We start from the raw sequence: 26862 nt of genomic DNA, 5'->3' as shown, positions 1-26862 counted from the left end.
TAAGTACTTAGTTTTGTTTTTATTGATTTCCTCATCCCAGTTACATGAATGACCCATCACATAATCATACAAGAGAGTGTTTTTGGCACATGTGGAAAAAAAGGTTTGCCACATTTGGTACAAAAAGGTGATTCAAATCGAAATGCAAAAACAACTTATTCCATTCCTGAAATGACAAGAACTAGTTATAATTGTGAGATTTTTCTGCTGCATTTTCATTTCTGATGAGCTTCAGTTTATCAGGAAAAACACAAACAAAATCTACATTCCAAATTCAGGAGGGAGGGGCTTGACCTGTTCTGTGCATACCTTTTTCTTAAATGAGACAAATACATTTATCAGTTTTATGAGCACTTTTTGGTTACGGTTTTATTCATTACTCTATACTTGTTAAGAATTTCAATGTGAAGTAAGACACAACAAAAAATAAAAATAAAATAAAAACCTGTAGGGACATTCATATAACAAGCCGTTTAATAGCATAATGCTGTCAGTATGGGTGTACACCTGTTATGCACTTCAGCTATTTTTGATGGGATAACATACAATCCAGTCAGGTGTTTTCAAATAAAACTGAAGCCCTAAGCCAAGAACCCAAAGACACCTTAGCGCCATCTTCAATATTTACTTTCACGGTTACACATTAACATTCAGTTAATAAAGCTCATCGTTCAGGCTAAACAGATGCTGCCGTTTTTCGACGCTCAAGACAGGAGAAAGGGCAAAAACAAACCCTAATCTCTTCAAGGCCTGTGCACGTGTTCCAGTGACAATTTGGGCGCTACCACAGGTCCAACCGGTTCTTCTTGTCATGAGTCAGTGTGTCACCGTATCTATTCCAGTTTAATGGAAAACATGAATTATAAACAACGATCAAAACGCCCTGTGCATTCCTAAATACCATAAAAGAAAGTGCTCTTTGGCATCCTGAGAAGCTGCGTGTCTTTGCGCCGTAAAATGCAGTAAAATCTGAGAGCCAAGCAACCCTCATGTTGGCATCAAATGATAAACAGGCCATGAAGCCATAAATGCTTATCAAACTGTCTGGGTGATAAATAACTGATTCAGGTTAGTTACGTAAAAGGACACAACTTACATTGAAAGTGTTTTGGTGTGACTTTTTGGCCTACACAGTAGAACCCCTCACTCATGTTGTCATAAGCGGTTGTCGACCTAACCGAAACAGTCAATAGTCTTTGCTTACACATTTACTTGTGACTTTGGATGTTGACAGGAGGACGATACTAAGATTTTTTAACCTACTGCAGTTTTTTTTTGTTATAAACGTTGTTCATTTTTGCATATTTTTGTTTGGATTCTTCTTCCTTACTATCCAGAATATCAATGACATGCTTTTATTTTGAAGCGCATACTTTGCACTGAACCCTGTGCATGTTTTAATGGAGTCTTAACAAAGTAGTCATGTCGCTGTTTTCATGTAACACTGCTTAGTGATAATGATACAATCGTCGATACGACAACACGTCTAAATAAACAGACACATAGAAAAGACCCCTTTGGCTGTCACATGTTATGTTGACTTCAGGTGGGGCGCTTGAGTTAGTTGTCAACACAAACAGGTTTGACTGTACTGTATATGGAGAAAACACATTTCACTTTACAACCAAGTATCCCTTTGTGCTTCCCTTTTTTTGGTATCGTGCAATTTGTGATGTTGGCTCCAGTGCGCTGCTATTTTGCAACAGTACACTTGAAGTTAGTTCAGTGGAGCTCAGCTGTTAATATTCAAGGCCTGCTTGTAAGCTTCAGTCACATTATCACAGTCTGTAATGGAGAAGGCGCTGTCGGCCGTCCCGGACTCGTAGCAGCTCCACGGCCTCTGCTCTCCCAGTACACGGTCTTCTTGGATTCCCAGCAGGTCGTCGGCAGACACGCATGCTCTCATTAAGGGCCTGCCTGCTTTCTCCGTGTGTGCCGGAGGTCCGACGCGGTCTGGAAGATCCAGCTGGTCAAAAGACTCAGAGGACAGAATGCTGTCCTTGCTGATGGCCTCACCCGGCCTCATCCTGGCGCCCCGGTGCGGTAAAGAAACCGCCAGCTGATCCAAGGAGCCAAACTCCTGCAGGCCGCCTGAGGAGTACTTCCCGTTCCGCTTAAGGATGCCTTTCCGATGGGTTGGTGCTGAGGGGCATGCTTTAAAGCCAGAGTCACTATTCTCAGGAGAGGAGGAGTAGTAGCCTGACTCCTGCTCTGTGGGCTTCTTTAGGATACCTTTCCGAGGTTGCGTCGCAGCACAGGCTGCACTGGCTGTGGGGGACGAACCCAAAATACTCTGATGCTCCAGTGTCGCGACTGCAGGAGCCTCGCTTGTGACTTTCTGTTTGATACTATTTCTTCTTTTCAAAATACCCTTGGAAGGCCGAGTGTCCGCACATGCTTCGTGCGCAGGCTGGGAGATGTTGTTCTCCTTCTGCGACCTACGCAGAGAGCGTTGGCGCACCACGTCGCCGCCGCTGCCGTGTGGGCGGAGCAGGCAGCGCATCTTGGAGCCGTTCTCCAGCAAAGGTCTGGACGTACGCCGCAGCCAACTGGCAACGCTGGCCAGCCCGGCCGGGTGGGACATCGACTTTGTGGACGTCGTCTCCTCCACTTTCGTCTCGCCCAAGAGGGACTTCTGGTAGCCCCAGTTCAGCCACCAGTGTCCCGCTATCTCCTCTATGGTAGCTCTGCGGTCTGGGTTTACCATCAGCATCCAGCGAATGAGGCCACAAGCATCTGGTCGGGGGAGAGAAGTGTAAACACATTTAAATGCTAAGACTTACTTTTATTGTCATTCAAATTTGAACTTTACAGTACAGATAAGAACAAAATGTAGTTGCATTAGTTTGTTGTAGTGCAGGATAAAAGAGCAATAAGGTCAATCAATGTTTACTTGTATAGCCCTAAATCACAAGTGTCTCAAATGGCTGCACAAGCCACAAGGACATCCTCGGCTCAGATCCCACATCAGGACAAGAAAAAACTCAACCCAATGGGATGACAATGAGAAACCTTGGAGGGGACCGCAGATGTAAATAAATAGATTACTGTTCAGATTAATATATTGCACTTTTGCATATGCATCCACGTTTATGGATGTATGTTATATTGTTTTTGTATTCCAGCAAGTTAATCCGTTTTTTGGGGGGAATTGAGGGGATTATTATGATGCGTTCAAGAGTCTGATGGCCTGAGGGAAGAAGCTGTTACAAAACCTGGAGTTTCTGCTCTGGAGGCTGAGGAACCTCTTTCTAGAGTCCAGCAGTGAAAACAGTGCTTGGTGGGGGTGGGAGGAGTCTCCGCAGATTTTCTGAGCCCTGGTCAGGCAGCGGCTTTTTGCGATTTCCTGAAACATCTACCGGTAAATAAAAAAACACGAAAGAAATTAAACACTCACCAGAAGGTTTGATTGGTTTGCGGTAGTTTCCGGTGCTGATCTGCTGGACTAGTGCCTTGTGGCTGTTTCCATCAAAGGGCATAGTGCCGTGGACCATGGTGTACAACAGCACCCCGAGGGACCACGTGTCCACCTCCGGGCCACGGTACGGGCGTCCATTTACAATCTCTGGGGATGCGTACAGTGGGCTGCCACAAAAAGTCTGCAGGTACTCGTCCCCGTAGTAAAGGTTGGACAAGCCAAAGTCTGCAATCTGTCAGAAAAAAGTGTTAGGAAGCAAGTAACCACAGAACACTGTAGTGTTCTGTGGTTACTTTTTAAACCGTTGGCCAACGAAAAAGTAACTTTTTGGTTGGCCAACGGTTTACGTTGTATTGCGCACCCTGACGGCAAGTGTGGGAGTCGGTTCTGAAGTATGAAGTAAAGAGCGGACGTGACGAGAGGCTGTCCTCACTCAGGTCCGCACGGACCTGGAGGGGGCGTGCCTTAAGTCCGGCTGGTAATCGGGAGAAATTCGGGAGGATGGTTGTCCCGGGAGATTTTCGGGAGAGGCACTGAAATTCGGGAGTCTCCCGGAAAATTTGGGATGGTTGGCAAGTATGCTAATTGCCCATAAGTCATTGACCATTTCTCTTATGATTATAAAACTGGAGGTAGAGATGCACACTTTTATTTCAATCCAAAACTAATAACTTTCTGCTTCTCAGGACCATTTTACATTTAGATCGACTATAGTTTGTGCACACCTGGATGTAAGACAGATTCAAACAAAGGTGGATTTGACAAAGTGTGTCTGTAGATTTGTCCTGACAAAAGCTAGTATCTTCAACTTGTGATGAGCCGTTGCCCGGATCATGTATTATTTTAGTTTAAGACTCTCTTAGTTCTGTTTCATCACCCCTGGGTTTGTGTTTCTTAGTTGCTATGGGTGATGATTATTTTCACCTGCCTCTGTTTAGTGTTCGGGACTCTCACCTGCTCCCGAGCACTAATCAGAGAGCTATTTATTGCTGCCTTTCGCCACATTCGGTCTGGCTGTTTTGTTTGCTCCTGCAACATGTTACGTTCGTTATCCTAGCTTCTTGTTCTTGTGCTTAGCTCTACCCTAGTTTCCCGTGCCATCGTTACGGTTGGGGGGTCGCATGGTTATGCGCAGGTCGTTTCCCCAAGATGCAGACGGAACTCCGGAAGCAGTGAGCAGGCAGAATTCTTTATTTTATTTTCATAAATCAGGCAAGAAAACAAGAACAGAAAAGCATGCCGATTGCACAGGAAACAAGAGTAGAGCTAAGCACAGGAACAGGAACAAAAAGCTAGGATGTTGCAGGAGCAAACAAAACAGCCAGACCGAGTGTGGTGAAAGGTAGGAATAAATACTTGGGGTGTGGGGAAAAATCGATTCAAATTCGAATCGCGATTCTCATGTTGTGCGATTCAGAATCGATTCTCTTTTTTTTTAAATCGATTTTTTAAATTTTTTAAATTTATTTATTTTTTAATTAATCAATCCAACAAAACAATACACAGCAATACCATAACAATGCAATCCAATTCCAAAACCAAACCCGACCGAGCAACACTCAGAACTGCAATAAACAGAGCAATTGAGAGGAGACACAAACACGACATAGAACAAACCAAAAGTAGTGAAACAAAAATGAATACTATCAACAACAGTATCAATATTAGTTACAATTTCAACATAGCAGTGATTAAAAATCCCTTATTGACATTATCATTAGACATTTATAAAAATTTAAAAAATTGAACAATAGTGTCACAGTGGCTTACACTTGCATCACATCTCATAAGCTTGACAACACACTGTGTCCAATATTTTCACAAAGATAAAATAAGTCATATTTTTGGTTCATTTAATAGTTAAAACAAATTTACATTATTGCAATCAGTTGATAAAACATTGTTCTTTACAATTATAAAACCTTTTTACAAAAATCTACTACTCCGCTTGCATGTCAGCAGACTGGGGTAGATCCTGCTGAAATCCTATGTATTGAATGAATAGAGAATCGTTTTGAATCGGGAAAAAAACGCTTTTGAATCGAGAATCATGTTGAATTGAAAAAAAAAAAAGATTTTGAATCGAATCGTGACCCCAAGAATCGATACTGAATCGAATCGTGGGACACCCAAAGATTCACAGCCCTAATAAATACCTCTCTGATTAGTGCCCGGGAGCAGGTGAGCGTCCTGAACACTAAACAGAGGCAGGTGAAAATAATCATCACCCATAGCAACTAAGAAACACAAACCCAGGGGTGATGAAACAGAACTAAGAGAGTCTTAAACTAAAATAAAACATGATCCGGGCAACGGATCATCACACAACTATGGTAAGAGGCTTGTCGTCCAACGGCATAATTTCTATGATGAAATCTTTGGCACTCGGGTTGTCGTCTCTGGCTGTCGTCTTTTTTCAACATTTTAAAAGCTGTGGTGATTGGATCAAGCCTTAGGCTTTTCTTTGCAGCTGGCTTCTTTAGCAGCAGGCGTATTCCCATAGGCTTGCAAAACACAGTTGTAGTGAAGCTGGCGTTTCAGGTGGCTGATATCTTTGATGTGTTCAAGTGTGATTTATGTTCCTTTCCTGGCAGAATGTTTGCAGAATTTTTCACGCAAATAGCACACAAAAGGTGTTCCTCTGAAGCCGTGAAGAAGTCCCATACGATCAATGTTTAGGATGAGCTCAGGGGAAGTTCACAACAGGCTCATTTGTGGCACAGTGTGGGTAATCTCGTCTCATTGAAGCGTTTTGTTATTGATTATCAGCTATTTTTGAATGTTATAAAATGTATCGTTGTGACGTCATGATTCTCCATATCGGCCTGATAATTTATCGTGCACCCCTACCTTGAGGATATCTATATTATGTTTATGCCAGCATGTCTACCAAAGTGTTTTAAACACAATCCACAGGAGGCGCCACAAAAGTAATTTAGTCATGTAAAAAAAAATCTGTACACTCATGAGGTATATGTAATGTACGTAGACTCTATAACAACGTTAGCAATAGCTGCATACCTTGACGTTGCCATTGCCATCCAGTAGAATATTCTCCAGTTTTAGATCCCGGTGTACTATTCCATTCTAGGAGAAGAAGACAGTCTGTATCAGCTATTGTCATCACAACATTTTATTAGTCAAATTCCACACATTTTTATAGCAGGTTGTCTACATTACATAAAATATTAATAGTTTTCCTCCGTGTAAGAACACATTCCTATCTTTCCTCCTTTGCAGTGTCAGCTATGTTTCATTATCCTTGGCTCTGCAGGGGGGCATGCCTTCTGCTAATGTTTGCTTTGCCTTTAAAAAAAATACACCGGTCATCCAGTCCTTAAAAAGGAGAGGTCGCTTGTAGCCAGGCAACATGCTCAGTGTTTTGCAGTGTAATTTCACCATGTTAACTTTATTTATATAGCATTTTAACACCATGCACAGTTAAAAACAAAGTGCTGTGCATCAGGGATCAGTAAAATATGGGAAAGCATAAAAACAAAACACATTTCTTCAGGGAATCGATAGTTTTCCGTTTTTCAGAAGTGAAAGTTGTGTCAAATGTAACAATCAGTTGGATCATGGACTTTGATAGTGTCATTTTCTGGGTAATCATTACCTAGCTTACATTTAAAGCATATCCACTGAGGCACTTAACTGTGCGGCGCTGTGCGTGTGTGCTTGTTCTCTTCCATCACGCTCTCATTAGTGACACCACCTCCCTCACTTTGTGTTCATTTCCCTCTGCATTGTCCCACAGCATCACCCATTCCAATCAGCCCGCTGACAGTTAATAATGGGCATTATGTAACAGCGGGAGTTAAGGTGCCCTGGAAGGAACAAGAGCTGAGCAACTGGTCCGAAGGGGGCTCTATGTTATTAGTGTGCACATCGGAGGGATGAGGCAGCGCTTAGAGGGGATGTCGGGTCATTCAAGGTTAAATTTGGGTGTTTAAACCGTTGTGAATAAGACCAGGCCTTACCCGATGGCAGTAGTGCACGGCGGACACAATTTGTCTGAAGAAGTGCCTGGATTCCCGCTCAGAGATGGTTCTCCTGTCGCAGATGTAGTCGTACAGGTCACCCCGGCTCGCGTACTCCATCACGATCACGATCTTGTCCTTGTTCTCAAACACTGAAAGAAACAGGCAATACTACTTATAGTTGTCCTTTATTGCCTTCCATGTGCAGCTGCGCAATCTAACGAGATCAAATATAACAGATGTAGACATGGAATATTTTGTGTTCCGCTTAGCACTATATTAGGTTTTCCCGCCCCCTGAAGGAGGTCATGTTCATTTAATTGTAATAACAATTTCTGTATATAGATCAATCACAACAGAAGTAATGTAAAGTTACTTTTCATATAGAAGAGGTGTATATAGTACAGGCCAAAAGTTTGGACACACCTTCTCATTCAATGTGTTTTCTTTATTATTTTGTTTTCTTTGTTATTTACATTGTAGATTGTCACTGAAGGCATCAAAACTATGAATGAACACGTGTGGAGTTATGTACTTAACAAAAAGGTGAAATAACTGAAAACATTTTTTATATTGTAGTTTCTTCAAAATAGCCACCCTTTGCTCTGATTACTTTTTCGCACACTCTTGGCATTCTCTCGATGAGCTTCAAGAGGTAGTCACCTAAAATGGTTTTCACTTCACAGATGTGCTTGAAGCTCATCGAGAGAATGCCAAGAGTGTGCAAAGCAGTAATCAGAGCAAAGGGTGGCTATTTTGAAGAAACTAGAATATAAAACATGTTTTCAGTTATTTCACCTTTTTTTTGTTAAGTACATAACTCCACATGTGTTCATTCATAGTTTTGATGCCTTCAGTGACAATCTACAATGTAAATAGTCATGAAAATTAAGAAAATGCATTGAATGAGAAGGTGTGTCCAAACTTTTGGCCTGTACTGTATGTTGTCCTTTTACTAAACAAACAAAGAAGCCATCCCTTATTTACGTGACATTTCTGTCTTCATGTTTATAATTCTTCACCTGCTGTCTGCATCTTGTGATGAGGAGTGATCACATTAATAAAACTAGACATTAAAACTAACCACTCGTTCCTTATTCCATTTCGGCCATTTCCTGAGAGTGTCATTAAAATCCGGCCAGAACTTTTTGAGCCATGTCGCTAGTTAACAAACCCCAGCAAATAAACAACCTCGTGGCGGAGGTTATTTGGTAAATTGGCAGGTTTGTGTTTGTTTATTTTCTCATCAGTAGCTGAATTAGAAGAATAAATAAACAAGTGAACCCTCTTGCCAGTAGGGCTGCAACTAACTACTAGTCATTGACTATCTTAACAATAAATTGACCAATCGGATTATGAAGCATACACTTATTCAGTAGCTTCTAAATTCATCTTGAAATTTTTAGCCATGTGCTAACTAATATTAAAGAAGATGTTTAGGAATATTTATATATATATATATATATATATATATATATATATATATATATATATATATATATACATGTATATATATATATTGTAAAAGTGCTGCTTATCAGGCTGTTACAAAATGTTTTAAAACTATTGAACTTTTGCCCATTTTAAAGGGGAACTGACTTTTTTTTCACAATCATTATGAAAGACATTAAGACGGTTGGATTTTTTCTTTAATGCATTCTAAATATTAAATAAACGTACATAAAAGTCTGCTTATAGCGTAGCCAATGTGAGCTCCACTATTTCGCCCATAAAATCCGATAAATAGCCATTCAAAAAGCGCCAACAATACTCAATTTACATTTTGTGACTTGAATATTAACCAAGTATTAATAATATTATTATTATAAAATAATAATATAAATTAGAGCGGCACCCTGATCACTTACCTATGTTTACATCATCGAATTGTCTGCTGTTTCCTCATTTTTCTGCTCCCTGTAAGTTTATTGTATATCATAAATCATGCATTTCACTGGAGAAGTAATTGGCTGGGAATATAATCTGACAATTTGGGATAGTTTGATAGCCATTTAGGACCTGGAACTGGCGTAGATGACACGAAAAGCACTTTTACCGACTAGAATTGACAAGTTAGTCGTCAACAAATTCTATTGTGTTTTTTTGTAGATGTATCGTTGCACCCCTACTTGTCAGTTATCCGTTCTCTTTGTCTCTGTGGGTCTGGGCAGGGTCAGGTAAAGCTCTACCCCCAAAATCTAATAATTTGTTTCAAAAATGTTCTTAAAGTTTTGTCAAAACCCACCTATAATTTTTTGAGATAAGTTAATCAACTGACAAACCCTGGCAAATATACCACATCTTGGTTTTGACTTTGTGGACTAATTTGAATTATATTACTTCCTGGAGCAAAGGGTTCTGAAATTTAACTGTAAAAGAGAGACTGTGTTACAGTTACATGTGTTTCTATTAGCCCAACAGATTTTAGGCGGAGAATGTTTACCACAACGTCCTATGAGGTGCAAGGCTCCGTGAGACACAGGCCCATGTGTGCCCCCTCACCACCTCGCTGTTGTTGTGATGCAATGTGGAGTCAGCACTTATGTAACGGAGCTTCGCTTTTCCACAAAAGACTTGCGTGACCGCGCTCTGAATCCAAACAATCGGAGACTGAGTAAAGCGGCTGTTCATAGGTATCACGTTTCACTCTGCGGTTGTCTTGCGTGTGTTTGTGTGCGAGGGACAACAACAACAACAACAATACAACTATATTGAAAACAAACAAGATCCCTTTGTACCTTCATAGATGGTGATGATGTGTGGGTGGCACAGGGAGGACATGATCTCAATTTCCCTGCGAATGTGTACCAGGTCTTGTTCATCCTTGATCTTCTCCTTTCTGATGGACTTTATAGCAACCTTTGAAAACACAAACATGCGATATCAATACACATAACATACTTAAAAAAGAACTCAAGTCATACTATTGCTAGACTAAATGGAAATTAACAATTAATGGTCTGTTTACAACCAATCTGTTGTTGGATGTTGATATAAACAGCTCCTAATATTTTGAGAATATTTTTTAAAGCATGTGACAATTTTTGTGCAATTTGTGAGGTCAGCGGTCACTGGTGCAGGCCTCGAATTTAAACTTTTTAAGGTCAAGGCAAGTGTTGCTTTAAAGGAGACCTCATATTTTAGGGCACCAAATCAAGTTAGAAGGGCACCAAGGCAAACATTTTCTTTCGAGGCAGGGGCATGTGTGTGTGAGTGTGTGTGTATATATATATATAAGTATATATATATATATATATATATATATATATATATATATATATATATATATATATATATATATATATATATATATATATATATATATATATATATATATATATAAAAGAGATGTCCGATAATATCGGCCTGCCGATATTATTGGCCGATAAATGCTTTAAAATATAATATAGGAAATTATCGGTATCGTTTTTTTAATTATCGGTATGTTTTTTTTGTTTTGTTTGTTTGTTTTTGTTTTTTTATTATATCAACATAAAAAACACAACATACAATTACAATTAGTGCACCAACCCAAAACACCTCCCTCCCCCATTTACGCTCATTCACACAAAAGGGTTGTTTCTTTCTGTTATTAATATTCTGGTTCCTACATTATATATCAATATTTGACGGCGTGGCGCAGTGGGAGAGTGGCCGTGCGCAACCCGAGGGTCCCTGGTTCAATCCCCACCTAGTACCAACCTCGTCATGTCCGTTGTGTCCTGAGCAAGACACTTCACCCTTGCTCCTGATGGGTGCTGGTTAGCGCCTTGCATGGCAGCTCCCTCCATCAGTGTGTGAATGTGTGTGTGAATGGGTAAATGTGGAAGTAGTGTCAAAGCGCTTTGAGTACCTTGAAGGTAGAAAAGCGCTATACAAGTACAACCCATTTATCATTTATCAATACAGTCTGCAAGGGATACAGTCCGTAAGCACACATGATTGTGCGTGCTGCTGGTCCACTAATAGTACTAACCTTTAACAGTTAATTTTACTAATTTTCATTAATTACTAGTTTCTATGTAACTGTTTTTATAATGTTTTACTTTCTTTTTTATTCAAGACAATGTTTTTAATTTACTTATTTATTTATTTATTTTTTAAAAGGACCTTATCTTCACCATACCTGGTTGTCCAAATTAGGCATAATAATGTGTTAATTCCACGACTGTATATATCGGTATCGGTTGATATCGGTATCGGTAATTAAGAGTTGGACAATATCGGAATATCGGATATCGGTAAAAAGCCATTATCGGACATCCCTAATATACAGGTAAAAGCCAGTAAATTAGAATATTTTGAAAAACTTGATTTATTTCAGTAATTGCATTCAAAAGGTGTAACTTGTACATTATATTTATTCATTGCACACAGACTGATGCATTCAAATGTTTATTTCATTTAATTTTGATGATTTGAAGTGGCAACAAATGAAAATCCAAAATTCCGTGTGTCACAAAATTAGAATATTACTTAAGGCTAATACAAAAAAGGGATTTTTAGAAATGTTGGCCAACTGAAAAGTATGAAAATGAAAAATATGAGCATGTCCAATACTCAATACTTGGTTGGAGCTCCTTTTGCCTCAATTACTGCGTTAATGCGGCGTGGCATGGAGTCGATGAGTTTCTGGCACTGCTCAGGTGTTATGAGAGCCCAGGTTGCTCTGATAGTGGCCTTCAACTCTTCTGCGTTTTTGGGTCTGGCATTCTGCATCTTCCTTTTCACAATACCCCACAGATTTTCTATGGGGCTAAGGTCAGGGGAGTTGGCGGGCCAATTTAGAACAGAAATACCATGGTCCCTAAACCAGGCACGGGTAGATTTTGCGCTGTGTGCAGGCGCAAAGTCCTGTTGGAACTTGAAATCTCCATCTCCATAGAGCAGGTCAGCAGCAGGAAGCATGAAGTGCTCTAAAACTTGCTGGTAGACGGCTGCGTTGACCCTGGATCTCAGGAAACAGAGTGGATCGACACCAGCAGATGACATGGCACCCCAAACCATCACTGATGGTGGAAACTTTACACTAGACTTCAGGCAACGTGGATCCTGTGCCTCTCCTGTCTTCCTCCAGACTCTGGGACCTCGATTTCCAAAGGAAATGCAAAATTTGCATGGTTGGGTGATGGTTTGCGGTGCCATGTCATCTGCTGGTGTCGGTCCACTCTGTTTCCTGAGATCCAGGGTCAACGCAGCCGTCTACCAGCAAGTTTTAGAGCACTTCATGCTTCCTGCTGCTGACCTGCTCTATGGAGATGGAGATTTCAAGTTCCAACAGGACTTGGCGCCTGCACACAGCGCAAAATCTACCCGTGCCTGGTTTAGGGACCATGGTATTTCTGTTCTAAATTGGCCCGCCAACTCCCCTGACCTTAGCCCCATAGAAAATCTGTGGGGTATTGTGAAAAGGAAGATGCAGAATGCCAGACCCAAAAACGCAGAAGAGTTGAAGGCCACTATCAGAGCAACCTGGGCTCTCATAACACCTGAGCAGTGCCAGAAACTCATCGACTCCATGCCACGCCGCATTAACGCAGTAATTGAGGCAAAAGGAGCTCCAACCAAGTATTGAGTATTGTACATGCTCATATTTTTCATTTTCATACTTTTCAGTTGGCCAACATTTCTAAAAATCCCTTTTTTGTATTAGCCTTAAGTAATATTCTAATTTTGTGACACACGGAATTTTGGATTTTCATTTGTTGCCACTTCAAATCATCAAAATTAAATGAAATAAACATTTGAATGCATCAGTCTGTGTGCAATGAATAAATATAATGTACAAGTTACACCTTTTGAATGCAATTACTGAAATAAATCAAGTTTTTCAAAATATTCTAATTTACTGGCTTTTACCTGTATATATATATATATATATATATATATATATATATATATATGTATGTGTGGGGAAAAAAATCACAAGACTATTTCATCTCTACAGGCCTGTTTCATGAGGGGGGGTACCCTCAATCATCAGGAGATTTTAATGGGAGCATTCACATACCATGGTTTATATAGGGCACAGAGTGGGTGGGTACAGGCTGGCGTAGGGGCGTGGTGATTGGCTCATGTGTTACCTAGGAGGTGTTTCCGTCTGTGGCGGCATGCTGTTACAATTTCGCTGCGCTTGTTGAGGGATGACAGGTCTGGACGGTAAATAATAAACAGTTTCTCTTTCAAGCATAGGTTGCATCTTTTATTACCACTATTGTAAGGTGTGCTGGATGCAAGAATTTGCCATGTTATTGAATATTCAACATTATTGTCTTTGAGGTCCCAAATGTGTTTGCTGAGTTCTGTGGTATTCCGCAGGTTTTGGTTCCTGAAAGAAGCCTTGTGATTGTTCCATCTGGTTTTGAATTCTCCCTCGGTTAATCCTACATATGTGTCGGATGTGTTAATGTCCTTGCGTATTACCTTAGATTGGTAGACAACTGATGTTTGTAAGCACCCCCCGTTGAGAGGGCAATCAGGTTTCTTTCGACAGTTACAGCCTTTGTTGGTTTTGGAGTCGCTCTGTCCGGGGGCCGACGGCTCATTTGCAATTGTTTTGTTGTGGTTTGAGATGATTTGTCGTATATTGTTCATACAGCTGTAGCTCAATTTAATGTTGTTCTTGTTGAATACTTTTCTTAGGGTGTTGTCTTTGGGAAAGTGTTTGTCAATCAGATTGAGGAATTTGTGTCCAATGTTAGTTGAGACGTTTTTGCTGTATGGGGGGTTGTACCAGATGATGTCGTTTCGTTTTCTGTTCTTTTTTGGCTGGTTTCCTGGCGTGGGTTCATAGGTGAGGGTGAAATTGTATCCGCTTTCATCAAGGGCTTTTTGGTACGGGGGGGTTGCTTGGTCAAATTCAGCTTTACTAGATGACAGCATCGATAGCCTTTTATTAATTCCGGTAGGTATTCTTTTCGTGGTGGTGGGTGGGTGGTTGCTATCATGGTGCACGCATTGGAGTGTTGTGTTGGGTTTCGGGAATGGTTGGTAGCTGTTATTTCTCAGGTTGAAAGTGACGTCAAGGAAGTTGACGGTTTGCTTGTTGGCTTCAATCGTGATCCGTAGGCCGTTCTCTTTGAAAATTTGGCATATGCGCTTCTTGGTATTCTCGCTGCTCCTTGGCGAGGCGCGACACACTGCCAGTCCGTCATCACGGTAAATACCAAGGTTCAGATTGAGGCTAGCGAGCTGGGAGAGGAGGAAACTCCCAACGAGTTCACAAGAGAACGGCCTACGGATCACGATAGAAGCCAACAAGCAAACCGTCAACTTCCTTGACGTCACTTTCAACCTGAGAAATAACAGCTACCAACCATTCACGAAACCCAACACAACACTCCAATACGTACACCATGACAGCAACCACCCACCCACCACCACGAAAAGAATACCTACCGGAATTAATAAAAGGCTATCGATGCTGTCATCTAGTAAAGCTGAATTTGACCAAGCAACCCCCCCGTACCAAAAAGCCCTTGATGAAAGCGGATACAATTTCACCCTCACCTATGAACCCACGCCAGGAAACCAGCCAAAAAAGAACAGAAAACGAAACGACATCATCTGGTACAATCCCCCATACAGCAAAAACGTCTCAACTAACATTGGACACAAATTCCTCAATCTGATTGACAAACACTTTCCCAAAGACAACACCCTAAGAAAAGTATTCAACAAGAACAACATTAAATTGAGCTACAGCTGTATGAACAATATACGACAAATCATCTCAAACCACAACAAAACAATTGCAAATGAGCCGTCGGCCCCCGGACAGAGCGACTCCAAAACCAACAAAGGCTGTAACTGTCGAAAGAAACCTGATTGCCCTCTCAACGGGGGGTGCTTACAAACATCAGTTGTCTACCAATCTAAGGTAATACGCAAGGACATTAACACATCCGACACATATGTAGGATTAACCGAGGGAGAATTCAAAACCAGATGGAACAATAACAAGGCTTCTTTCAGGAACCAAAACCTGCGGAATACCACAGAACTCAGCAAACACATTTGGGACCTCAAAGACAATAATGTTGAATATTCAATAACATGGCAAATTCTTGCATCCAGCACACCTTACAATAGTGGTAATAAAAGATGCAACCTATGCTTGAAAGAGAAACTGTTTATTATTTACCGTCCAGACCTGTCATCCCTCAACAAGCGCAGCGAAATTGTAACAGCATGCCGCCACAGACGGAAACACCTCCTAGGTAACACATGAGCCAATCACCACGCCCCTACGCCAGCCTGTACCCACCCACTCTGTGCCCTATATAAACCATGGTATGTGAATGCTCCCATTAAAATCTCCTGATGATTGAGGGTACCCCCCTCATGAAACAGGCCTGTAGAGATGAAATAGTCTTGTGATTTTTTTCCCCACACATACATATATTGCGCTCTACTACGGTATCGAGCACTATTTTTTGGATAACCTTATTAAGACATATATATATATATATATATATACATATATATATATATATATATATATATATATATATATATATATATATATTCTTTTGAAAGATGCCCTCTGACGGCCATAAGACGTAACTGCACTTTTTGTCCATATAGATACAAATAATGTTCATCTATAAGATCTAGGGCTGCCAATTATGGCCAAAGTAATAATTAAGATTATTATTATCAATATTGAAATTATGATTACTGATTTTTAGGTAAAACAGTGTTGGGGTGTGAACGGTCATTTGTAATGTCTAATAAAAAGGCTATAGATAAACGTTATCCATATATCTAAAGACTTTTTTTTTTTTAATTCTTTAATAATATCAACTTGTCGGCTTTTTGTCATTAAATGAGGCCTTTATCTCCATTTTTACATTTTGATAGAGGGAGTTTTTTTTTTTGTTTTTTTTTAATTATTTACATTTATATTTACATGTAGATGCGGTATCGGAACAGATCCACAAAGAGTTTGAGCGGAAATATGCTGTATAGGAATTAACTATTCACACCTTTCACATCGAATACACAATCTTCACAGCCTACGTTCAGTTTGATTGAGATGACAAAACATTTGAGCTAGTGTTGATGGTATTTGAACACTGGTACATTTTGCATTTAAATAAAGGACGAGTGAACATCCCAGTCAACAAACTAAAGACTTTATAAACAAGTTGTGACAACAGTCACTGCACATCGCCTGCTGCATGTTTCCTCACGTTAACTCTGTCACAGCAGCTGATGGACGATGAGAAAATAAAAGCAACATAAAATAGTTTTCTCGTTCGCTGTGTACTTTTAGTGTGGGGACAAGTGCGTTTGTCTCCAATATTGTCCACACCAGTCGCCATCTAACAGCAGTGCGCACTTAAACGCACGCCGGGAAGCGAGGGAAAAAAATAATGTTAAACCAAGCGCTTGGCTCGGTTTACTCCGAGGGGAAATCTCCGGAGCAAAGTCAGTGGTTAGTCCGCCATGATAATCAAGTCAAACGACGCTAGTGCGCATGCTCCTGACTTTGTGTTGCCTAAAATGCATTCGTAAATGACGTTTTTTCGGTAATTAAAAAATTAGTCGGTATTATTAACTGTCTGGAACTTTATCGCGAATTATCATTATACCGTTTATTGTTACATCCTTAGTCCATTAACAAGTAAAATGTCCCAGATGGTGGTCAATTTTTAGGGCATTACGGCAAATGACGAGGGTGGTCACGGCCATTTGTGTACCGGTAGTTATAAGCCTCAACCTGATTAAAATGATAATGCTAACAGGCTAACGCTAAACCTGTTTGTGTTGTTGCCACACACTGATATTTAAGATTTATATATTGTTATTTACGGCTGAAATTGATCAAAAGGACTTGCCTGACCCTCATGAATTTCTCATTTATTGAGGAGATGACTTTCTGGCTGTTGGACACTGTAGACAAAGTCGAGCTGACTTTATATGTAATATTTGAAACACTGTTTTTAAATTATATCGTTTTCTATATTTTTGCTTTGAATTGTATTCATTTACACTTGTCACTAATCCATACGTCATCAGCCTGATTTGTATAAACTACTTGAACTGTAAAATGCTGTGGAAACACAAACTTCTACAGGAACCTTTAGTTCCAGGAAATTCAAGTCCCTGAACTTTTGGTGGAAAGGGGCCTATTGTCCGACATAAAAATACCTAAAACAAGCACCAAATGAGTAGTATGCTTTCAGGCCTTTTAAATAACAGGGCTTGTGCATCCATGTGTTGGAGCCGGGATGCCAGGCATTCCTCGCCGCGTCATCCACTCAGCCTCAAGGTTAGGAAGCGTCATGAGGCACCAGGTGGCGTTGGGGTGTCCTTCTCATGTGCAGACCCTCCAGGCTTGCAGATGGCAGACAAGCGAACAAAGTGGAGACTTGTCATATCAGTTTCTCCCCAGCAAATCTACAGTGAATCACCCGTCTGGTCTGGACGCGGCATGCGTCAGACCTCCTTTTCCTGACTTCTGCAAATTCGAGTTTCCTGCGTTTGTTTGCATTGCTGTCAGTCCCGTGATGACTTCACACCCATGTGAGGTTATCAGTGTGTGTGAGCCCTTTGTCACCGTCAGTTTTTTCTACGCACTCGGCACACACAGGCTAAAAATCTTTAGGCTCCAACACAAACACACCCCAGACTGCGATTCTGCGCTGCCACCCACACGGTAGAAAAACAACCAATGCGTGCAGTCCTCGATCTCATAAGGAGGTTTACTTTTTTGTAGCCCTTGTTTGTTAGGAAATTTGCACATGCGTGGGATGGTCTACATTTTCTTAATTGCATGAAAATTATAAATTAGCAGGTTTACTTCAACAATATGGACAGGACAACAAAAAACATTAGCAGGTTTTAATGAAATATTTTATTATTCATTGTAGATATTAGATTAAAAAAGTTAATCCACATGGACATTTTGATTTCAAGAACGTCCCTTTTTTTCCAATTGAAAAACTGTCATACCAAAGACTATAAAAATGGGACCCATTACCTTCCTGCTTGGCACTCAGCATCAAGGGTTGGAATGGGGGGTTAAATCACCAAAAATGATTCCCGGACGTGGCCATCGCTGCTGCTCACTGCTCCCCTCACCTCCCAGGGGGTGAGGGTGATGGGTCAAATGCAGAGGATAATCTCACCACACCTAGTGTGTGTGTGTGTGACAATCATTGGTACTTTAACTTTTTAACTATGTGACAAATGTAGCTCAGGTTGTCTGCAAACAAGGAAACCTTTACAGAATAACTTGACAGCGCCCCTGCTGGTTACAGCTAAATGGTGCACTCCATTTTGCTTCACTTGCATCAAAATGCGAGTAACAATCAATTCCCACGCAATGGACAGAAGTTTTTAAGATCCCATGTAATACTATTGTTTTGTTATTTTACGCATCCATTTTGTCTGTTTTCAGCTTTCATGCTAATGTTTATCTCAGACAAAGTGTGCGTCTCCAGGAAGCGCTATTGTGTATTTTATCCACTTTTTATCTTAACGCTGTAGCTCTGCACTTGTCCAACGTAACAGATGCCAAATATCACATACAACAATGTGACATTAAGTAGTGGGACAGTAGGACACAAACGTTAGGAACACTAGCATAGTTATGTATGCTAACATTACACTAACAGTTTGACATCATGCTAGGTTAGCCTATTGGCTGAAGAAAAACAAACTGGTCAAACTTACAGTTACTAGTCTGTAGCTAACTGATAGTGGGCTGATTTTAAGATGTGTAGCAAAGCCTGATTTTGTACAATTCTGTCCTCTGAGTCCTCTGAATGAGCACGTTCAATGGAAGGCTCAGACTCCCAAAATGCAACACGGAACGACACAGGAAGTCCTTCATACCGACAGCCATCAAACTGTATAATGCATATGTTACCTTTTGACTGTACTTGAATGTATAATAGACTGTATTTATATTATTCACATGTGAATAATGCTCTATATTAGACTGTATTTATATTATTCACATGTAAAAAATACCTACGGGTTTATTGTGAGCGAACTGTGGTGCTGAATTTCCCCCAGGGATCAATAAAGTACTTTCTATTCTATTGTATTCTACAGTCGGAAATGATAAACTTTTCCTAAAGGTTAGGTTCTTATAAACAGGTTCCTGGCACACACATTACCTACAGCTGTATTAAAAAGTCACTTTTGTATATAATAGAAGACCTTTCACAGAAACTCCTGAACTGGTCTCTACGTTGAATTTACATAAAACACACTTTTCGGGTTTTATTTTTATAAATAAATGTATTGATTATAAAACACGCATGTCATTCTCAGAAACACTTTGTGGGATCCTTACATACTATAAAATCAACATCTTAAACCACACTTTTAATGGATTGTTTTTCCTACCACCAAAGCGCAAAGTAAAAATGCAATGTTACACAATATGTGGCGAGTGGTTACCTACAATTTGGTGCCGATCCAAATTAGAATTGTTGGTGCTCGGCAGAGACCATTCTCATTCCTCTGGTTGCACTCAAATTGGGCACCGGTCCTAAACAATGTGTGGTTTAGGTCAAAATTGCTAGCATGCATGCAAGAGGAGACTGCCGTTGTGCCTGTGTCAAATTACGCCTTTGTGTCACGCTGCCGTCAATTGTAGTGTCAGGTAAATGGAAAACAAAACAGTGGAATGTTGTATTTACAAGTCGGCTAAAGGCTATTTAGCTCACAGGCCTTATCACTATTATGACAGTGGGCTCAGGAAGACGTCTGCAGAAGGGATTTTCAGACACCAAGTCATATTCTGCAACGCATCAGGTTTGTGCAGTCTGTTTGTATGTATTTGTAGTTGTGTGTGTGTGGGTGTGTTTGTGTACACGACTGAACATACTCAGACGTGACAAACGCAGGTGGAAAGGGGGGGGGGGGGGGTAGTACACATTCTTCTTCTTCCTGGCTTGCACTATAATACGGAAACTTCTAACAAAAAGGTAATAAACAAGACATCCGTTGCGGGAAGATCGATACAAATATTGATAGTGTCGATACCAAGGGTAATTACCACTATTAACTAGATCCACTTGATGTCCATTGCACCGGTCGCCCAGGGGGGGTCCCCACATCCGCAGTCCACTCCAAGGTTTCTCATTGTATCTCATTAGGTTGAGTTTTTTCTTGCCCTGATGTGGGATGTCGATGTGGCTTGTGCAGCCAATTGAGACACTTGTGATTTAGGGCTATATAAATAAACTTTGATTGATTGATTGATTGATTAGATCGATATTTTTCAGCCCAGTCTCTTCTGTTTACTTTCATGAATGTGTGTTTGTAATGAGGAAAGACGCTTATGTGTCTTGTATTTTTGTTTTATCATTTAAACTGGCTAATGATTAGCTCCTTTTCCGGGAAATGAGCAGTATCACGGTGCCATGAGTTTTTTTTTTAAAGTGCGGTAATCAATCACTGTTTTACAATAATTCAGATTTTAAACAGTAATACTAACTGTCGGAAATTTTGCCACGGTTGACCTTTATAACGACAATCGTTACATCCCTAGTTACAATGTGAATGTACTTATATGTTTGTTGTATTGTTTACGAACTCAGGGAATATGGTTGTGGACACATGAGGGATTTGAGGCAAAAAAGGCTAATCATTTATTTCGTACTTTTCTTTAGTTATTTGGCACTAAATTAAAGGGGCAGTTTGCAACTTGCTCACAGTTACATTTTTCAAAGCAAAAATATAAAACAAGAACACTATTGGCTAGCTTATGTTACCATTGATTGGTGTTTACGGCTGTCACCCACCCTGTCTCTTCAACACGTATATTATTCATTATATAATTATAACCCCTCAATTGTTGAGGGGTTTGCTTGAAATATTTGTAACGTGTTTTATTCTGATTATAATCATGATTAACGCATCAATGGGTAAAATAATTAAATGATCTTAACAAAAAATACAGCTCGATACCAAAATTTGCTCTATTGCCCACACCAAGATACTTGTAGGCAAAACAATAGGTAAAAAGAAAGAGGTATAAAACACTTTGCATTCCAGCTGTAGCTACAGTAGGAGATAATGAAGAATTTTTGAAGACTGAACTGTTTCAGTCTTGAAAAATTCCAGAGAGTTAGTAATACTGTTTAAAATTTTAATTACCGAAAAAACGTCATTCATTAATGCATTTTAGGCAACACTGCTTACATCTTGAAAACTGAAGCGCTGCAGCCCGTTAGGCAGCGACTACACGGACTTTGCTTTGAAAATGTTCCCTCCTTGTAAACGAAGCCAATCGCTTCGTTTAACTTCATTTCAATCGCTTTTAATTCTGTGGAATCTCTGTGAGCGTTTAAGAGCGCAATGCTGTTGGAGGAGAAAAATATTTGATGTTGCGGTTTCAATTTGAAGAGTTACCATGCTGCAGACGATGTGTAGGGAACGTTGCCACAACTTGTTTATAAAGTCTTTAGTTTGTTGACTGAGATGCTCACTCGTCTTTATTTTAACTGCTAACATTGTCAGTGTTTCAATAACATCAATCCTAGCTAAAATGTTTTGTCATTTCATCAAACTGAACGCAGGCTGAGTTCTCGGTGAGGCATAAAGATTGTGTATTAGATGTGGAGAAGTATCACTCCTGTTTATTTTTGTTGGCCAAACTGTTGCACAGAAGTACATGGTTGTTGGAGAAGAACAAAGCTTGTTTATTAGACTTTATCTTTATTAGCAAACTGCTTTGTGTTTTATAATGATATAAAAAAGTAAACACACGTTTATTTTTACATTACTTGTGTTTTTTCATTCCACAAAGTAATTACTTTAATAACCATTCACGTGACATTGATACAGCATGTACATGTACACAAATTAGTACATGTAAATGTATGTACATCACTTAAAAAATACCTCTCTACGAAAATGTAAAAATAGAGATAAAGGCATCACGTAATAAAAAAGATGACATGTTGATACTATTAATGAACAAAAACAAATATTTGTCTTTAAATATATAGATGTTGTTTATCTACAGCATCAGATACGTAACCACGTAAGGGACAAGCAGTAGAAAATGGATGGATTTTTATTAGATATTACAAATTACATGTTGGCGTCGCGTTCACACCCCAACACTGTTTTACCAAACATAGTGAATAGTCATGATTAATAATCGTGATTTCAATAATGATCAAAAATAATGTTAATTATTATTAAGCCCATAATCATGCAGTCCTATATGTAAGAGTAGACCTCATATATTAACACTATTTTATCTACTGTATATGGACAAAAGGTGCAGTTACGTCTTATGTCCAAAAAGTGCCATCTTGCAATTTTTTCACATTTATTTGTAATTATGTTATTTTGTTTCTGCCATTTTACTTTGTTTATATTGTTTGTGTTGCTTTTATATGCACATTCAACTTTCTGCTTGTGGTACATTTATACATTTTAAATGTGTTCGTGTTTTTCTTTTTTATATACAACTTGGTTAAAAATATTACAGTATAAGTAGTTTTTGAAAGTTTTGAGCACATTTAAAATTATCGCGATAATAATGATAACCGGGATAATTTTGGTCACAATGACCGGGATGAGAATTTTTCATACTGTGACAACCCTAATGGTTTAATAAAAGCACACATCTGTGCTTTTTTAATTCCCCAACATTCCCAGTGATATTTACTTTGGCATTGAAATAGCCTTTTCTCCTCTTAAAGGGGCCTCACTCACCAACCTGCTTGAGGACAAGCTACTGAGGGAGTTTCAAGGTGGGAAAGCTTTGTGTGCACTGGCAGATTTACGAGGAGAATTCACTCCTCCGCATGTTGTGATAGCAGCACATTCTTCACACCTTTACACTCATTGGAGCACTTTGTGGAAAAAGCAGCTGCCAAAATAAAATCTACATTGGTAACTAACAGCCTAAACCAGTTCTGTGCCTTTTTAATGGCCCTCTGCACATTGTACAAATAAAATGCCATCAATCCCACGGGGTCACAGGGGTGGCTGCAGCCTATCGCAGTTTTCATGATTAATTAGATATAATGTGACTTGCGTGCATGGCGAACATTTAAAAAAAATATGTGTTTATAGTCTAAATAGCCGGATAAACATTTAACATCCATGTTGGTGATATGGAACAAAAATCCATATTGTGATATACAGCCTCCTGTGATAACGGGATATACTACAATATTATTCGGCATACAAATTCTAGACAAGGCGTCTCATCTGGCTGCTGACTTACGCAACAACGATAATGTTTTTTGGATGTGTATGCTCAGTATAGTTGCTTTGTGTACTTATAATATAATTATCTCTCTAGACCAGAGACCCCCAAACTTGGACACACCTTCTCATTCAATGTGTTTATCAACCATTTTAGATGACTAACTCTTGAAGCTCATCGAGAGAATGCTAAAGAGTGTGCAAAGCAGTAATGATGATGTCAAGTTATCGATGAGAAAATGCATTCTTAGACAATACGTCCTTGCTTGGCACTCAGTATCAAGGGTTGGAATTGGGGGTTAAATCACCAAAATGATTCCCGAGCGCAGCCATCGCTGCTGCTCACTGCTCCCCTCACCTCCCAGGGGGTGGAACAAGGGGATGGGTCAAATGCACAGGTTAATTTTACCACAGCTAGTGTGTGTGACTATCAGTGGTACTTTAACTTTAATACGATTTGCCTGAGCGGCTAGGAGACCGCGAGAGTAACAAGCGGTAGAAAAGGGATTAGAAAGGACAGTTTTAAAAAACAATAATTTAAAAAAAATGTAATATTTTTTTTAAATTATTGTTTTTTTCTTTAACTTGGGACTTCCCGCGGGCCGGATTTTGGACGCTGACAGGCCCTATTCAGCCTATTCAGTAGTTTGGGGACCACTGCTCTAGACTCTTATTAGTCTACTTGTCAATATCCAGGTCATAGCTGGTTACTCACCTCTGTAACACAATAAAGCCACACTTTGGTTAAAGTGAATAAAAAAGCATGTGCACCAACACAAAAACAGCCCCAAATATGCAACTACCAATTTGCAGTCATGGTAATGTGAGCTAGCCAAATAGCAATCATTGGCTAACAACCTCATTACGTTCTAAATGCTAGAATATGATGCTTACAACACATTGGAAAGACCTTTAACCAGTAACGTGGCTTTTTGTCTTCGGCTCTCTCTTGTTCATTGTTTAGCTATTCCTCGTCCTCCTACTTGTAGACATGTTGTTTATTTGCCAGTATGGAAGGCCAGCGTGCATTATGTTGATCATTAGTTTGCTGAAGTTGTCTCCTCGACACCCATTTCCTTGGAACCTTTTTTGATGTTTTTTGATCATCTATATCCTCCTTGTTTCATCTCAGCCGTTACAAATTCCTCCATAGAAACAAGTCCTGCAAGTGTATGACGTCATGCTGTTTTTGGTCGCGGGAGTTTCCTCCAACAACGTACACATTACATATGTCGTCTGAGGCTTTGGAGAAATAAATGCATTACACAAAAATACAAATGTGAATGCGAATCAAACCGCACTGACGTGACCACCAACTATCTTTTTTAAAATGTTTTGATTTTGAACTAGATATGTCTAAACTAGGGCTGCAACTAACGATTAATTTGATAATCGATTAATCGAGTAATAATCGGATAAAAGAGACAAACTACATTTCTATCCTTTCCGGTATTTTATTGGAAAAAAACCAGCATACTGGCACCATACTTATTTTGATTATTGTTTCTCAGCTGTTTGTACATGTTGCAGTTTATAAATAAAGGTTTATTTAAAAATTAAAAATTAAATAAAATAAAAGAACGCCTCTGCGCATAGATTCAACGAATCGATGACTAAATTAATCGCCAACTATTTTTATAATCGATTTAATCGATTAGTTGTTGCAGCCCTAGTTTAAACGTACCACTAAATAATTTGAAGAATGTGGGCACCACTTCAATACATTTTAAGATACTGAAAAAAATACAAAATTAGTATAACTTCCTTGAGATATTGGATTTCTTCTTAGCATTATTCTTTCTGTCAAAACTATTTTGAGAGCCTTAAAACACACGAAAACATACCATGTTTTACAAGGAATTTGTACACATCTTCATCATGACAGGATGCACAAAAATCATCAAAGACCATATACCAGGGGTGTCAAACGTACGGCCTGATTAGTTTTACCCAGCCCGTGGGAGGAGTTTGCTAAATATAAAAATGAGCCGCAATTTTTGAATGAAAGAATCTGCTGTTCTAGATGTGTCCACTAGATGTCGCAATTACAATTCTTTGTATCTCTGTAAATGATGCTACATATGTAAAACAAATAAACCATGTGATGTTAGTGCACATGTCGAGGAAAATGAGCAAACTACATAAATAACATCCCGTAACTTGATTTTGATATTTTTTTATCTTGATAGATTGAAAATTGAACATTGTCACATCATTTATTCAGAAAGTATAAATAACGACAAATAAAGATAGAACACTATTAAAGGCAACATGTAAGTGTAAAATATAAAAAGCCAACAACATTATGATTTGTACATTTTCAGAATGTGCTTGTTCCATTTTTGAGCAAAGAACACAATCTGAAGTTGTCTTTATTTTTAAGTTATCGTGCCGTGATTTTACCAGTCCGGCCCACTTGGGAGTATATTTTTCTCCATGTGGCCCCCGATCTAAAATGAGTTTGACACCGCTGCCATGTACTGTAAAAGGCAAAAAGTTGTCAGCCATTTTAGTTTTCAGGTCTCATTTTAGTTGCTTTTTTGTAAGTGTAACTAATTTGTTAATTTTGTCTTCAGAATGTGTCAAAAAAAGGCCCCCAAGCCACACTTTGCACAAACTTGCAGTAAATAAACTCTGCTTCTTCCTACTTATTTTCGGTGCGTCTTACTGAAAAGTAAATAAAAGGAGCACAGTGCTATTTTTATGAAAATATCAGAATTAAGGACCATCTGAGTGCGACACTTTAAGCAACAATTTAAATGTTTAATTCTTACCAGTCTGCCGGATCTCTCCTTAGCTTTCTTCACTTTCCCGTATGTTCCCTTGCCGAGCGTCTCCATGAACTCGTAGCGGTGCTTCAGGTTGTGCTTGTGGTGGTGTCGCTTTACAGCTTGCTTCTTCACCTGCACAGTGCGCTCCGGAGCGTCCGCTTCGGCTAAAAGTGTCCCCATTGGCGGCCAGCGGTTTGACGAGAGTCGGCCAACGCCGGAGCCCTCCATCATCCTGGCCGAACCTCACCTAGCGCCTAAACGCAAGGACAACAGGTATTGCTGGACGACTGCGTTCCTCCCTGACTAACCCTGAAAGTCCGAACCCTAGCAGGAGCTTATAGGACTCAAGTGTGGCGGCTTAGGGTGAAACTAAAAAGTTGGTCGGCGTGGAAGACACCTAACAGGTACACGCCGCAGGGGGCGGTGCTTACTCTTTCATGACGCTTTACAAAGGCCAGAGGCGGGCTTGGGCACAGAGGAGCGCTGGATTATTACACCGAGT

At 39.7% G+C, this 26862-nt stretch overlaps 1 protein-coding gene across 1 annotated transcript; it reads right to left on the bottom strand.

Annotated features, from left to right (window-relative positions):
• On the bottom strand, positions 1–26798 carry nuak2 (NUAK family, SNF1-like kinase, 2). Its single transcript, XM_061932342.2, has 6 exons — positions 26364–26798; positions 10137–10257; positions 7399–7550; positions 6440–6505; positions 3398–3650; positions 1–2736 (listed from the first exon to the last, which is right to left on the bottom strand). Exons 1-6 carry the CDS (start codon positions 26589–26591, stop codon positions 1733–1735), a joined length of 1824 nt encoding a protein of 607 aa, XP_061788326.1. The 5' UTR covers positions 26592–26798; the 3' UTR covers positions 1–1732.
• Positions 26799–26862: the final 64 nt, after the last annotated feature.

The sequence above is a fragment of the Nerophis lumbriciformis genome, linkage group LG38 (genome assembly GCF_033978685.3).
Source record: "Nerophis lumbriciformis linkage group LG38, RoL_Nlum_v2.1, whole genome shotgun sequence".
In the NCBI taxonomy this organism is placed as follows: Eukaryota; Metazoa; Chordata; class Actinopteri; order Syngnathiformes; family Syngnathidae; genus Nerophis; species Nerophis lumbriciformis.
Note: the sequence above shows the minus strand (reverse complement) of the source record. Positions and strands in the feature narration are given on the sequence as shown.

Bases quoted from the DNA above. Each gene is read 5' to 3' on its own strand.
- nuak2 (XM_061932342.2), bottom strand. From the start codon at position 26,591: ATGATGGAGGGCTCCGGCGTTGGCCGACTCTCGTCAAACCGCTGGCCG. The intron at 7,551-10,136 runs GTACAAAGGGAT...TGTTTCTTTCAG, and splicing joins CATCATCACCATCTATGAAG to TGTTTGAGAACAAGGACAAG. The intron at 6,506-7,398 runs GTAAGGCCTGGT...TTCTTCTCCTAG, and splicing joins CCGTGCACTACTGCCATCGG to AATGGAATAGTACACCGGGA.